Source organism: Macaca mulatta, chromosome 8 (assembly GCF_049350105.2).
Source record: "Macaca mulatta isolate MMU2019108-1 chromosome 8, T2T-MMU8v2.0, whole genome shotgun sequence".
Classification (NCBI taxonomy): Eukaryota; Metazoa; Chordata; class Mammalia; order Primates; family Cercopithecidae; genus Macaca; species Macaca mulatta.
In genome coordinates this window covers 141347501-141362955 of record NC_133413.1, presented here as the reverse complement: position 1 = coordinate 141362955, position 15455 = coordinate 141347501, and the positions used below count along the sequence as shown (strand labels likewise).

Here is a 15455-nt window from a genome sequence, read left to right as displayed (position 1 = left end):
ATTGAGAGAACAGGGCCACAAGTACCTGGGAAGTTGACAAATAGCACAAATGAACACAAAATGGACATGATGTTGGGGCATTTGCAGAAAACATGCCTCTTAGTCCTGCGATGGGATAGCACTCAAGAGAAGAAAGGGCTTCATCATATGTCGTTCAATGGGCACTTCATTAATAAAGGCTTTTGCATGAGAGGCAGGGTTAAGTAGAGGTGAGAGGAGGGAGAAGGATGTGATGCCAGGCCCCTCACATATTTTATCGCATTGAATTCTCACAGCAACCCGTTGAACTAGATGATATTAGTGCTATTAATACTTGCCAAATTAGGAAACTAAGGCACAGAAAGATGAGGTAGTTTGCCTAATGCCACATGAATATCCAATGATAGAGTCGGAATCTAAACTTCTCCATCAGACTCAATCCAAGACTTTTCCCATCTCACCAAGAATCCCAGCAAGGAATAACAAGGGAAAGGACTGCATCCTGCAACTGCCGCTTGATTAACTGTTCAGGTTGTGCAGGTAACTTAATCTCTCCTGGACTCAGTCTGTCCATTATATGAAAATGATTATTTCTGCAAGCTGATTGTCAGGGTTTCGAGAGAAACACATGAAAGAATGAATGGTGACAATGCTTAATACCCATAAATAACTACAAAGATATGAGGAACTGTGGTGATTAGAATGTGCCTGTCTTAAACTCAATTTGACACTATAGTAAACCATAGACTGAGAGAAATTTTAACTCTCTACAGTGATATGCCTCAACTAGATACTTCCACATGACCTATTATGATCATATCAATGATAATTACCCTATTTTCTGTTATTCAACTAAAAGTATTAAACTTCATCTATCACAGTAAACCATGTAACCAAGTAAACCATGTGTCAGAAGCCAGCCTCTTGCCTAGTTTCCACAACACAAGGACTTTTTAGAATTCAATTCATGTTGCTAGTTAACCCATTCCTTTGCTTTTATGTACAGTGGTGATCACAATAGAAAGAATATTATTGTCTGGTGTTAGGAACCCACTTTCTGGCTGCGTGCGTCTCACTTCCTCTCATCTTTGATAAAGAGCTAGTGCCTTGTAAGCCTGGTTTCTTTTGTATGTTACCTGTTTCTATAAGTGTGGCTCACTCTCCCAGGCAACCAAATTCAAAACTAGCTGTCACGATGGGCACACCCTCTTTCTTTCCTGCCATCTAGGTTGCCAGTTCTATGAATCTTACCTCACCTGGACATTCCAGGAGCTTCCCCACCTAGTCCTTCTGTCTCCAGCCTTGGCTCCTCCCCAGAACACATTCTCCAAATCCCAGTCAAAGTGATCTTTTAAAACATGAATCCACTTATGTCACTCTGCTGCTTAGTACCATTTAGTGGCTTTCAGTTGTAGTTGGAATTAAACGCAAACATCGTATGCTCACCTGCAAGATCTAGCTACACCTCCAACCTCATTGCTATCACCACCTTCCAGCCACACCATTGCTCTTTTCTGCCTCAGGATATTTGTAGTTATTATTTTTAATTCCTGGATGTCTCCTTGCACTACACAGGACTGACTCCTTCCAAATTTTCAGGTCTCAATTTTAAATATCAATTCCTTGGTAAGGTCATTCTTAATCCCTGATATGAATCTCTGTCATCAACCATTGTACTCTCTCATCATGACCTGTTTTTGCATGGCACTCATCACATTTTGTGAATGTGTGTAGGTATCTTTGGGTATGTAATACTTAATGTATCTTCCTTATTAGAATGCAAGCTCCACCGTAGTCAGAACCACATCCATTTGGCTCACCAGTATATATCCAACATCCAGCAGAGTGCCTGGCAAGTAATAAGTACTCAATAAATAGTTGTCATATTCATAGAATGGTATGAAATTATCAACTCCAAAGGAAGTTCATCCAAAAGTCCCATGACTTCTCCACCCTCCACCCTCCCATCTGAGACTCGCTGGTCAGCCTAACAGGACAGTCCCTCTTCATTTGTTCCAGGAGCGGCTCGTGCTTTCTGTGCTCCCCCGGTTTGTTGTCCTGGAAATGATCAACGACATGACCAATGTGGAAGACGAGCACCTGCAGCACCAGTTCCATCGGATCTACATCCATCGCTATGAGAATGTCAGGTGAGAAACGCAACACCCTTGCCCCGGCTCTCGGCGTGATCCATGTGTGTTTGGGTGCTCTCCTCGCACTTCCGTGACTTCTGTCTGCCTGAGTGTCAGCACCTTTCCTCATTTGGTTGATTAATTCATTACCTAGTGATTATTCATCAGAGAGTTCTACATTTCTAAATTAAGGCTGGAGAAGAATGTCACAGAATAAAATTATACTCGCTCGTTGACCTACTGCCTAGCTCTCCTATAGTAGGCACGTCTGTCTTTACATTTTGAGTGGGAAAGGCAAACACCTTTTAAACTATGATAAGAAAAATAATCACAGAATGTAATTTGGGGGTTTCAGTTGTGATCACATACATCTCCTCCTTGTATTTATCATAAGTGTGTTTAAAACAATACAAAAGAATGACAGTTTATTTTCCTTTGCAAACATATTTTTAGTCAACCATCCATCTATCCATCCACCCATCCATCCATCCATGTATCTTCCCACTCACTCCCCCATTCATGCATCAGTGCCCTCTACGCAACACTGGACACCGTGGCATGTAATGAAAATCAAAGGGTGAACTCCATGGTGAGGCAGACCAGCTTTAAAATCCCAATTCTGCCTATTCCTTATTTGTGATCTTGGGAAATTTATTTACCTGAATCTCAAAATTCTTCTCTGTAAAATGAGCATCTCTTAGCCACTTTGCAGAGTTTTTATGTGGATCACATAAGTGAAGATTAATACAAAATATACAACAGGCAGAGTTAAGCAAGTAGTAGAGCATTCAGTATATTGTAGTTCATTTCAGACATGTTTCCTAGTTGCAGTCAAAAGAATCCAACCATGACTGATTTAAAAGAAATGTATTGGCTGGGCGTGGTGGCTCATGCCTGTAATCCCAGCACTTTGGGAGGCCAAGGTGGGCGGATCACGAGGTCAAGAGATTGAGACCATCCTGGCCAACATGGTGAAACCCCATCTCTACTAAAAATACAAAAATTAGCTGAGTGTGGTGGTACATGCCTATAGTCCCAGCTACTCAGGAGGCTGAGGCAGGAGAATCGCTTGAACCCGGGAGGCAGAGGTTGCAGTGAACTGCGATCATGCCACTGAACTCCAGCCTGGCAACAGAGCAAGACTTCATTTCAAAAAAAAAAAAAAAGGAAATGTATTGAAAGGTTATGTCGCAGATTACAGAATAATTAGGGAAGAATGGAAAAGTGCATGGGGGAAATGGGCCAGGGGAAATGGGCCAGAATGAAGCAAGGCCACAGAGTGAAAGGCATAGGCAAAATCAAGCCAGAGCACTAGGCCAGCTGGCAGTTGGCAGTAGCCACTGCCAACTGTCTCTGACCAGTCCATTGCTTGTGCAATCAACCCTGACCCCTGACACGGCATGCCACCACTGCAGTTCCTCCTGCAGCCCCAGAAACTGATATTGCTGTCTTTGCTCTGCCCTGACTTCCTGCTCCTGCTGCTTCTTTGCATCTCAAGTTAAAGCCTGGAGCAGATGGGTCTGATTGGCTGAGCCCAGTCATTTTCTTCAAGTGCCTGGAAAGCAAGTCTCTGGCATTTTCAGCTTATACAGTGGAACTGTATTTCCCACCCACCAAATATCATAAGGTAAAAATTTCCCAAACATAGAGTCAGAGTCCTTACATTAAGCAACTTCAAAAATGACAAACCTATTCTCATAGTTCCTTTCTTCCTAATGTCAGTAGGACAGAGGACAACTTTGCACTTACCAGCATCTGTAGGTGTTCCATTCCTGGCATGCAGGAACACACATTTTGAAATTCAGTAGAGAGCATGATTCTAACACAACCCTTCAGGGGCATAGCAGGATAGGTCATTCCCAGGGTCTTGTCCAAGATTTGAGCTATACTGAGTTAGATGCTTGAGTTTGCAAAACAGTCCTTTGTCAAACAGCAATTCCAGTAAGAGCTGTGCCCCAGATCTAGGAATTGGTCCCACACATAATAAGAACTCTTCAATACTAGTTCTAAGACAATAGGCACCTATTAATCATAATAGAGTATGGGGTTTGATTATTAAGCAGGCAACAAATGCCAGGAGATCATAAAAGGAGGAAAATCTGGGGCAAGGAGGTGGTGGAGGGTGGGGAGAGGGAGATAGGTAGAGAAACCTTCCTGGCAGAGATGATGATTCTTCTTGGCTTTATTTGAGACGAAGTCAGCCAAGTGAAAAACACAAATACATGAATTCTGAGCAAAAGCGTCAGCAGAAGTGAAGGCAGAGCCATGGTCCATGCAGAGAATCATAGTTGGTGTTCCATGTTCCTTCCCTGGTGGCAAAATGGCTTGACCATAAATGCAGATCCAGAGAAAGCAGAAATTGCATGAATATTTGGGGGAAAAATAAATAAATATTTAATTACATATTCAGCTATAAATATATACGAATCATATAAATACATAAATAAAATATGTGGCATCTGATGAAAGTGCCTGTCACCATGGAGAAAGAAGGAGCGAAAAATACCTTTTAAAAGAAATACAGGGAAAATTCAACAAGCCCGTGCGCCGACACCCACATGCTCAGGTGCCTTAAGTGCAATAAACATGTTCGGCGGCTTGCTTTTTGCAGGAATCCTTTTTCAGTGCTCCCATCACTCCTGAGCAGCTAGTTTCTTCTGCCCCCACCCCTCCAACCCCACCCATTTATTTTAAGTCATCGAACTGAGTTCTTGCGCTGGAGACCCTTTTCCAGAAGTTCATGCCACAGTACATTAAAATTTCGTTTTCTGCCCTCCGTGTCTCTGCATTTTCAGAGCCGTTACTAAGGGGAGGAGAACTGAAGCAGAAACCAGCCGCCGGCCCGGTTGCTCCCGGGCTATTCTCAGAGCAGCGTGGCGAGATGCCCGCGGCTCCCGGGGTTTCGGGAAGATGAACTCAGCTCCGGGCGGCGGGGCGTCTCCTGCCCACTGCGAGGCTGCAGGGTGCTAAAATAAGACCGGAGCCTTGAAAGCAGAGGAGGACGGTCCCTAGCCCAAGTCGGAGAACGAAGCCAACTGGCTACTCCACCCCCTTCCCCAACCCCCAAAGCAACCCCGCTGTGGTGTTGGGAGCATTTTTGAAATCATTTCCAAACCCGTCACCCTCTTCATGGTAAACTGCCTGGTGCATTCTTTCTTCTCCCTTGCCTTTTTTTTGGGGGGGGGTCGGGGGGTTGTTTGTTTGTTTAATTTTGAAGACTCTTTACTAAAAAAGTGCTGTACACTTCTAAGTCTTGACTTATATTTCATACCACTGTTTACCTTCATCAGGAAAGGGTATGATTACAGGCGCCACGCTTGGGGGCATTCCTGTGCCCACGTGGGCTGGGGTAGCCACACCCTTGGCGAGACTTCGATTCCATCACCTCACCTCTGTGAGCCTCCGTTTCCCAATCCAAAAGCTGGGCTCTTTTGAACGCTCAAGTTGACTTCAGCTATCAACCTCTGAGACTTCTCCAGGTTCACCTGAGGATCCACCTGGCCACCAGCTTTTTACTGGAAGCCATTCAGGCTCTCCACCCCACCTACCCAATTCTATTTATCTTTCCTGTCTTTTCCCCCCAGATACTTAAGACACTTCTTGTATTCATTAGGATAATGCTATCTGCTCTTTCAAATACCCTTCCAATTTCAGTGATTTTTAACGCAATCAAATTTATTCACACAAGTGTTCACTGCTGATATTACCGGTCAGTGGGTGATTCGGGGACAAAGGCTCCTTTGTTTTGTAACTACCATCCCTTGGGCCTCAAAGTTCCCAGAATTTGGTTATTGGAAGGGGAAGCACAGAGTACTCACACCTACTTTTTTTTTTTTTTTTTTTTTACCACCTTAACCTGAAAATGACATATGTCATTTCTGCTCAGATTCCATTAGGGAGAATCAATTCCAGGTGCCCGCCTAGAAACAAAGTGGGCTGGGAATGGTGCCTCTGGCTCAATGGCCTTTCCTAGTGACAGGTGGATTGACTATGCAAACAGAGGCATGGATTTGGTGGGCAGTCATCCTTCTCTGTCATGGTTCTTTTTGCTATTTCCTATCGGCCCTGCCAACTCCATTTCATGTACATTTGCACATTTGCTGACACAGATTTTGTGGGTCTGTCTGGGAGACACCTTTGTCTTTATCTCGCCCTGTGCCATGGTAGACATTTTAGTGAACCATTGTCAAGGATCAGAAAAATCCTCATTTTTAGACTCTTGCTAAGTCTGTTCGCTTTCTTGACTGGCTGTTAATTTCCAGCCAGCCCTGTCAACATGTATGATCACTACATCTGTCCTGTAGACTAGAGTTTCGCGAACAAGCAAAATGCAATTGAATGGACCTAGAGAACTTTATGGCCTTCTAGATCCATCCGCGTGGCAGTTAAGCACTTCCAGATTTGTAAAAACTTCACAAAGACATTATATACCCTTCATTTATTGAGAATTATGCAATGATTTGCAAGTTATCTTCTTATGTAGTCCTACAGAGTAGCTTTAATGACCTTTACTTTATTATCAAGAAAAATGGAAGCTCAGAGAGGTTAAGTAACTTTCCCAAGAACACACAGTTATGATATTGGAACACTGAACACATCTGAAACTTAGTGAGAGGAGTCTACACAGGCACCATGTTCCTAATGATTCTATTGAACTCTGCAAAGGCTTCCTTGGGGATTCTATTTAAAGAGTGACTATTAGGTAACATGACGTATTTTTAGCCAAATAAACAACTTATGTAACCAAATTAGAGTTGAAAATTACTATGGCCCCTTGGTATATTCATCCTGGAAAGCTGCAAATTTATGCCAAGAATCAAAAGACTTGATGATCTGAGCCCAACACCAGGGGTGGCAGAACAAGCAATGGAATGAGAACAAGGGCCCTGGTTTCTGCCTCTGATCTTTTATTCAATAAATCCTTATTGTACAACTATGACTTACACCAGTGCTTCTGAGTCTTAAATGTGCACCCAAATCATCTATGGCTCAATTAAAGCAGATTGTGGTACAGTGGGTCTGGAGAGGTGGCTTGAGAGTCTACATTTCTAACAGTGTTTCATGAGATGCCACTGGGGGCCATGACCATGCTTTGAGGAAGGAGGACTTAATTCTGAATGTTTCTGTTGATTGGACTAAGGAAACATGTAATACGGCCAACTGTGTGCTGGGCAGGTGGGATACAAAGGTGACTTCATTCTTGTTCTTCAGCTAATAGATGGAGCACACTTAGCCACATATGATTGTGCTATGGAGAGTTAAGTGTTATAACAGAGAGGGGTGCCAACAGGGCAAGAAGCTCGAGTTGGGGATAACTGGCTATGCTTGGGGAAGTCTCCAGAGAGGTATAGACTCTTAACATGATTTTAACACCTGAGGGGGCTTTGAAGGACAAGTCAGATTTTAATAGGTAGCGAAAGGGGGAAAAAGCTATACCAGGGATCAGGTGTAGCATGTACAAAGATACACGTGCATAATGTACAGTGGGATCAAAAGACCTGGAGAAGTTTGATGATATTGGAACACTGAAGATATGTGAAACTTTTATGATCTTAGCTCTCAGGGAATCCATTTGTTTTTTCAGTAAGCTGTGAGCTTTGTAAAGGCTGGGATGATGCTATCATCTGCTCACTACTTTATCTCCACTGCTTGGTGTATAGTAGTCATTTAATTAATAAACTGTTGAATGAATAAATAAATTGGCATTTATTTATTCTATGCCATTCTTGCCATAGACAGATGGATACTAGTAGTTTGGGGCTTATGGATTCATAAAGGGAATGTGCTAAACCAAGTGATCTAAGAGCCTGTCCACTTCCCACCTGTCATAGCAATGACTTTTCTTGCTTCAAAAGTAACATAGTTGAGCAAAAAAGAGTACGGATGCCAGAGCCAGGCTTCCTGGTTCAAATTCTAGTTCTTCATGATTATGGGCAAGATACTTAGGCCTCAGTTCCATAAAATGGAGAAGATCATGATAGGTTCTCCCTCATAGGTTACATGGAATAAATAAGTGAATACATGTAGGGCTGCCAGAGCAATACCAAGTCCACAGTCAATACTCTGTAAGTGTTGCTGCCTTCTGGAAGTTCAGGCTTCATCAACAGTTAGGAATGCTTTTAGCTACAAGTGAAACATAATCCAATGAAGGGCCATATTATTTTCTACCTCTGTTACCTCTCTCTTCTCTTTCTCTCTCAAATATAACATGCAATTATAGTATAATTTTGTAAAATGATAACAAAAGCTAACACATTTAAGGAGCATTTACTATGCTGGCAATTGCCAGATGATGTGCTAAATGCTACCCACTAATGAGGCAAGTATGACAGTTATCTCCGGTTTACAGAGCTAGGGCTTACAGAAGTTCAGGAAGCTGCCCAAGGTCATAAAATTCATAAGTGGTGAGCTAAGATTTGAACCCAGATCTATCTAGACTCAAATTCTGTGCATATGACCATATGCTATGCCACCACAGAACTGTAGAAGACAATGGTAGTATAGTCACTCTGCCAAAGGTAGCTTTCTAAACTGAAAATCTATTGGCATCATGTCCATGCTTAAATCCCATTCACTAGCTTTCCATCACTTTCAGGACAAAGTCTACATTCTTCATCCTGGTTTACCAGCCCCTTCTCCATCATTGCCCAACCCATATTTCTGACCTCATCTCTCTCTTCTTTCTAGCCTCCTTGCTCAGTGATGCCTTCTGACTGGCTGCCCTTGAATTACTGCAGAACCTTGTTATATATGTACTCATTCTTCCACCAGATCCTAGAATGTACTGTTCTCTCTGCTCACAGCATCCATCCTCCTAGTCACTTTGCTCATCACATTCTTCAAGAACCAGCTGAGACTTCGCTCTACTGGGAGACTCCTGATCCCTTTGTGGCTGATCACCCCCCAATATGTCCTTCAATCACAGCGATCATCACCCTGCACTGTTTCCATTTTTCTCTTTGTCTTTCCAGCTCCATTCCTCAGACTCAGTGTCCTGAGGACAGGCACTAGGTCTTATATATCATTTAATCTAATTTTCTAGCCCAGTGCCTAGCTGATCACATAGTAAATATATAAATATTTGCTGAAAGAATGACCCATTCAATAATTAACTAAAGCAATAGATCTAAGGATTCCTAATGATTTCATGAATGGACTTTGCAGAAGGTATAAATCTCTTTCAAAAAAATTTTGAATGCTTGTGCATTTTGGGGAGAGATAATCCATAGTCTATGTCAAATTCTTAAAAAGGTTTGTAACGGAGATGAATTTTAAGAATGATTGAATACATGTGGTGACTGATGTAAGTCAGCACATTCCACAATGTCTTCTAGCCCAATTACCTATTTCATTAAAAGTAAATTACACTCATAGGCTGATTGTAAGACTTGTCATTATTTTAGGCAACACTAAGAAAAGATGTAAAAAGCTTGACACGCTGCTAAGGTGATCAATTGTAAGACACACCTCACTTTCAAAGAGGATGAAAAATGAGAAATGATCAAATATGGTATCCTGTTTTGTGTCCCATCTTTCCTTTCAGAGGTCGCTGAGATGGCATGGTAAGATGATTGGAGCAATGTCCCTCAGTGCAATTCAGCCAAATGGACAATCCCAGCTCTGCCATGTGCCACTAGTGAGATGTTGGGCAATTCTCCTTGCCTCTCTGAGCCTCAGTTTCCTCATGGACTGAATGGAGGGAATTGTGCTTGCCCCACAGAGTAACTGTATGGTTTAACTAAGAGAGTACCTGGCTTTTAGAAGGCTTTTGGAAGCTGCTCTGTCCCTTGTACCAGGCCATATGCATAGAACAAGACCTCACCTAACTGAAATCTTTAGTAATGTGAGAGTTTTAGGAAATTAATTATTCTGCCTGAAGTCTCCCAGATTTGCCATCTATTGTCATAATTTTTGAGAAATGCCTATTTACCTGCCATTTTGGGTAGAGTACCTGTCATTGGGTTCAAGATGATGAGGTTTTGGGTTCTGCCCCTGCCCCTTGTGACTGTTTTACTCTGTGTTCATTGCATGTGCATTGCTGTTCGTTGTGAAAATATAGAGATAATTCATAAAGTTTCATCTTGCTTTTCACAAGAAATTGATCTCTTCATGGTGACAAATTCTCTTTTGGGTTGTTTGCATTGCTCACTCTACACAGCACTGCACAGGACAAAAGGGCTTCCTGTTGTCACCTTGTCCTTCCTGAGCTCCTGGGTGGACTCTCTGCTGAGATATTTATTAAATACTGAGACATTCCTCCTGACTCTCATGGCAGCGAGAGCTAAAATCTCAGACCACAAAGACAGTTTATCTATTGGGAGGATGTTGATGTGTATCCCAAGGTGCATTAAAATATTAATATGTTTTCTCCCCCCACCCCCACCCTCTTCCCTGTGTTTAGTATTCTTTTTGCAGATGTTAAAGGATTTACCAACCTCTCCACGACCTTGTCTGCTCAGGAGCTGGTCAGGATGCTCAACGAGCTCTTTGCCAGATTTGATCGACTGGCCCATGTGAGTTGAATTTAATTCCCTCCTAGTCTTTTGCAGGAGTGAGGGACTGCATATGGAATAAGGAAAGAGAAGGATTCAGCCTTCTTCCCCAAAGTCATTACCATTCTGCATCCTGTCCCTAGGCATGGACCCTGACCCTCTCACTTTCTGGGGACTGATATTAGCTGTTTACAGGTCTCAGGCGGAAGATTTGTCAGATTAATTTTCTCAATTGAGAGACAGCTGGTTGAGTGACAATCAAACCCAAGTCCCTTTTATCTGCTTTCCACACCCCTATCATTGCTTCCCCTTGCACGTGGCCAGGTGCCATCCAGCTGCAGCTTCAGTGCTCATGCATGCAGCAATGACAGCCTGCAGTTTTCCAGCCAACCCTGACCATCTGGGATGAATTAGCACATTCTCAAAAACCAGTAATCTGCTGGGCCATCCCACCACCATTTTGATCAACCTAACTTAAGAGCTTTGTTTTTAGCCAGCAAGACAGTGTCTTCATTTTCCAGTAGGCTTGATCAGAGCTAAGCTAGAAAACAGATTAAAGGAGATGGACATTTGCTATCAAAACACAGATTCATAGTCCTAAATCCACTTGAGTTACAAAGTAATATCATTGTCACACTGTACTTTAGAGTGGGCTTTGGGTTCAAATAGACATCTTAATTTCCTGTTTGGTAAAGTGTGTATGTTAGTGCCAACCTCAGAGAGCTGTAATGAGAATTAAATAACACCACATCAAGTGGTAGTTCATTTTTAGAACGTCAAAATGTCCTCTTTTAAGACTGCCTCACTCTATGGGAGATACATTCATACTTGCATTTAAGCACCTACTAGGTATTGTACATGCTGCTATGTGTTAGGAATATGAGAATCATGAAAACACACCTCCTCCTTTCCTAGAATTGAGTCTAGTTAGGGATTCATAAATAGGTAAGGAATATAAAATGTGCCATGTCTTATGAGGAGGGTCAGTCTGGGGGCCATGGAAACACAGAGGCAACACATGACCTTTAGATGAGAGAAGGCTTCTTGAAGAAAGTGACTCTTAAGCCGAGTCTTAAAAAGGATGTAAATACTACAATAGAATACTGTCCAGCAATAAAAATAGAATTATCCACTCTTATGTGCAACATCAATGAATCTCAAGTGCAGTATGCCAAGTGAAAGAAGCCAGATACAAAAGGCTAGGTATTTTATGACTCCATTTACAAGACATCCTATAAAAGGTACAATTACAGAGGCAGAAAACAGATAAGTAGCTGCAAGGAGGGCTGGGAATGGAGTAAGCATATGGATAGCAATGGAGCATGGGGTGGGGTGATTTGGGGGATTACATAGCTGCTTTATATTTTTATTATGGTGGTTGTTTCCATCACTCTTTACAGTATTGTCGAGAGAGGGCATGGAGCCCCACAGTCAGACAGACATGAGTTTGACTTTGTCAAAAAGGTGATTTTATTATACATAATTTATACACTAATTAGCAAGGCAAAGAAATCAGAGCAGGATATTTTATGCAGAGGAGAAAACCAGCATAAAGATGTTACTCTGCATATGTGAAGAAACCAGAAGAGATTGCTAGAGGATACAGTTCAGGGTAGGAAGTAGTGGAGATGAGGCTAGAAAGGCAGGCAGGGACTTGTCAAGCAACCGTAGTATGAATTTCAGCTACTGAACAGCTACTAGCTAGGAGACTGACAGGGAAAGAGGAGGAAGTGGAAACTGAGGTATCCTCCTAATAGGAGGGTTGGTTTTAGCTGGAGGGCTGGGGGCTGGGGGAAAACATGTATACCATTTCCTTTTATTGTTGCATCAGTGGTGGTTGGTATCAGTTACACATAGCTATTCCATTTCCTATTATGGTTCTGATATTTTTTATCAAAGATGCCAAGATGAACAAAAATGGCCATCCAAAATCCACTGGCAGATGTGATTAAGGTCCGTTTCTGGTGTCACAGTAAACTCTGCTGACCCAGAGAAAGAGAAAAGGTACTTTGTCAGGTACTGTGCGAGACTCTGAAAAGGCAAAACCCATCCTTCCCCTCAAGAAGCTCAGAGTCTGGCAAGGGAAAAACCACATGTGAATGCATAGCAGCCTCCATGGAGAGGGCAAGAAGACTAGGCTTCCAGGGTGCTGTGTGTTTGACGAGAAGAGGCTGTCCTAGGAGACTTCAACCTTATCTACAGTTTCATTTTTACTAGGACAATATATTCATGTACCACTTATGTGATTACAATTAGATAAAATACTATAAAATTTGTTGGGATTTCTAACTTTTTTAAAAAGTACATTGATAGCACTAATGTTTTTGCTTTGAAAGTCTTTTCTTTTTCATTTTTATTGAGTTTTTCTGCTTATTAAAATTACACGTGTTCATTATATTAAAATTCAAACATCGAAGATGTACACAATGCAAAGTACACATCCCTGTAATTCTACCCCATGAACAATATAACCATCTTTGATCATTTGGTGCATTCATCTCCTAATTTTTATCTACTGTCTGTATGTGCAGTTTCATAAACTCTTGGGAATTTTCCAAGATTTTGATAATGTCAAAGTCATCAAGACAGGAGGAAAGCATTGCAATAAGGCCAACTCAATAAAATTTTCAAGAAGATCCTCACTCTACTTTATTTTTCTTTTTGAATATTTTTTTCCAAAGCACTCTGGCTTCCTGTATGTGAACTTTTCAAGGTAGTTTCTGGTACAAATAAGTTATTTGGATATTACTGTCAAGTCATCTGACAGCTCATAGTATTTGATCAGAAAAAATGTATCTGCAAATTGACAGACCTTGACAGATAAGAATCCAGGCCTTTAATATATTATATATATTACATACATTTTATTTTTATATATAAAATAATTTTATATAATATATATGCATATATACAACCATGTATTTGGGATCCAAAGAGTTTCAAGGAGGCTACCAGCTCCACCTTTTGTTGGAAGAACAGCAAACCCTGGACATGAACATCATCACATCATTATTCAATGTCAGCCTCAGAAAAGTAATCAACTATTTTACACAATCTCCTTCTAAAACACACTTTTGTCAGGAGACCTACCATTCTGGACTTTGCCATAATTCCTGCAGTTTTGACAAGAGAGAGCATGGAGCCCCACAATCGGACGAACACGGGTTTGAATTCTTCTTCTGCCTCCTACTTGCCATGTGGCCTTTCCCTCAAGCCTGCTGTTCCCATCTGTAAAATGGCACGTGACTCAGAAAGTGGTCCTGAAGACTAAGTGACATAAGTGTAATGTATTTAGCACATTGCCTGGCACATTGTATGTGCTCAGCGACTATTAGCTCCTGTCCCCACTTAGATTTTTTCCAAAGTGCTTTCACCTCTGTTCTCAGGGAGAGATCACAGATTCAGAGTTGGTGAGGGTGATGTCCAGCCCAGGTTGTTACTGTTACCTAGCTCCTCTGTAGCACAGAAAGCTTCCCCTCTCTCCACTGAGATTTTTGTATCTGTAAAACAGATGTGACTTTACCTGCTCTGCCATGTTCAGAGTTTTATTGTGAAGCTCAACGAAAAAAGATAAGGAGCAGCATGTTGAACATTGAGAAGGCTACTTCCGGGTGTCAGTTGTCATTGTCATTGTTAAGTGACGGCCAAGCTTACTCTGTTATGTATTAAGGACAAGATAGATTATTTTGGCACTTGTCACATATGAGGAATTGAAACCCACATACAGTGGCTTCAGTATCTTATCCAAGGTCAAACAGTAGGTAAATTTGCCTGGAATGCAGACGTCAGATTCTTAGACCAAAGTAATTTTTGTTATGCCCCTTTCCCTCATCCCTCCCTGTAGCAAACAGGCAACAGGCCAATCCATGCATCTGGTTTTGATGGCACCAGGCTTTCTTTCACATACCAACCCAATGACCCAAAAGACCATTTGCAGATGAAGTCACCAGTCCCTGCCTTCCAGTCTCAGTGCTCGGATCTGCAAAATCAGAATAAGATATCGGAACACTGGTTCTCAAATTCTGCTCCATACACACAAACTGGAAATTTTAAACTTGTGGGCATAAGATTTTAAAAATGATAAGAGCAATGTAGTGAGTTTTCATAATGTTACATTTATTTAGGTAAAAAGAAAACCTTGCCTTTATACTGAGGATATGTCTTTGTAAGTGATGGGGATAGTAGATAGTATTTGGATTGCTGTTTTTGGTGTTTGGTGATGGATTGTTCATATTTTCTTGACAAAAAAAAAAATGTACTCTACAACATCCCTGAACCCTCTGATTTCTTTTTTCATAACAGTCCCACTAACTCCACAAATCTGGGCACTGCTAGCACCAATGAACAAGAAACTTTCTAAGTTCCATTCTGATCATGACACTCTCAAGGCCTTAGAATAAATAACTGAAGGCCTTAAGCTTCTTTTATTTGATCAATCAGACCTCATTGTCACCTGTCTTGCAAAATTAGCTGCATTGAAGCAGCCAGTAGACAGGAGCTCTGGTCTCCTAAAAATAATCCTGGGATGGCTGTACATGCTGTCAGAGTTCTGAAGATTGCATCTGGGCCCATTTGGGAACGTTGACAAGTCTCCAGAAATCTGACGGGGAAGTTCCACAGACAGTTCTGATTCTCTTTTCCCTGTCTAATATTTGTTTTTCTTGGGATAGTATATTTACTTATCCATTACCCAAACATAATGTCCAACTCCTGGTGAGATTGGGAAACCAACACAGTGCTTTACAGCTTGCTACTACAAGGGCATCAACAGTACTGTTGTTTTCTCAGTGGGCACTTTTTATCAATAACTCCCCTTCTCCAGCTCTGGGGCCCTGCTTTTCCCACACAGCTG

General features: G+C 41.7%; 1 protein-coding gene across 4 annotated transcripts in view; it reads left to right on the top strand.

Moving 5' to 3' along the window:
* Positions 1-15455, top strand: part of ADCY8 (adenylate cyclase 8) — a 261431-nt gene that overhangs the window by 94270 nt on the left and 151706 nt on the right. For all 4 annotated transcript variants that reach the window (XM_077942879.1, XM_015145995.3, XM_015145994.3 and 1 more), the window contains exons 3-4: positions 1999-2129; positions 10513-10624. In XM_077942879.1, coding sequence (XP_077799005.1) covers positions 1999-2129; positions 10513-10624 — 243 coding nt within the window. The remainder of the gene's footprint in view (positions 1-1998; positions 2130-10512; positions 10625-15455) is intronic.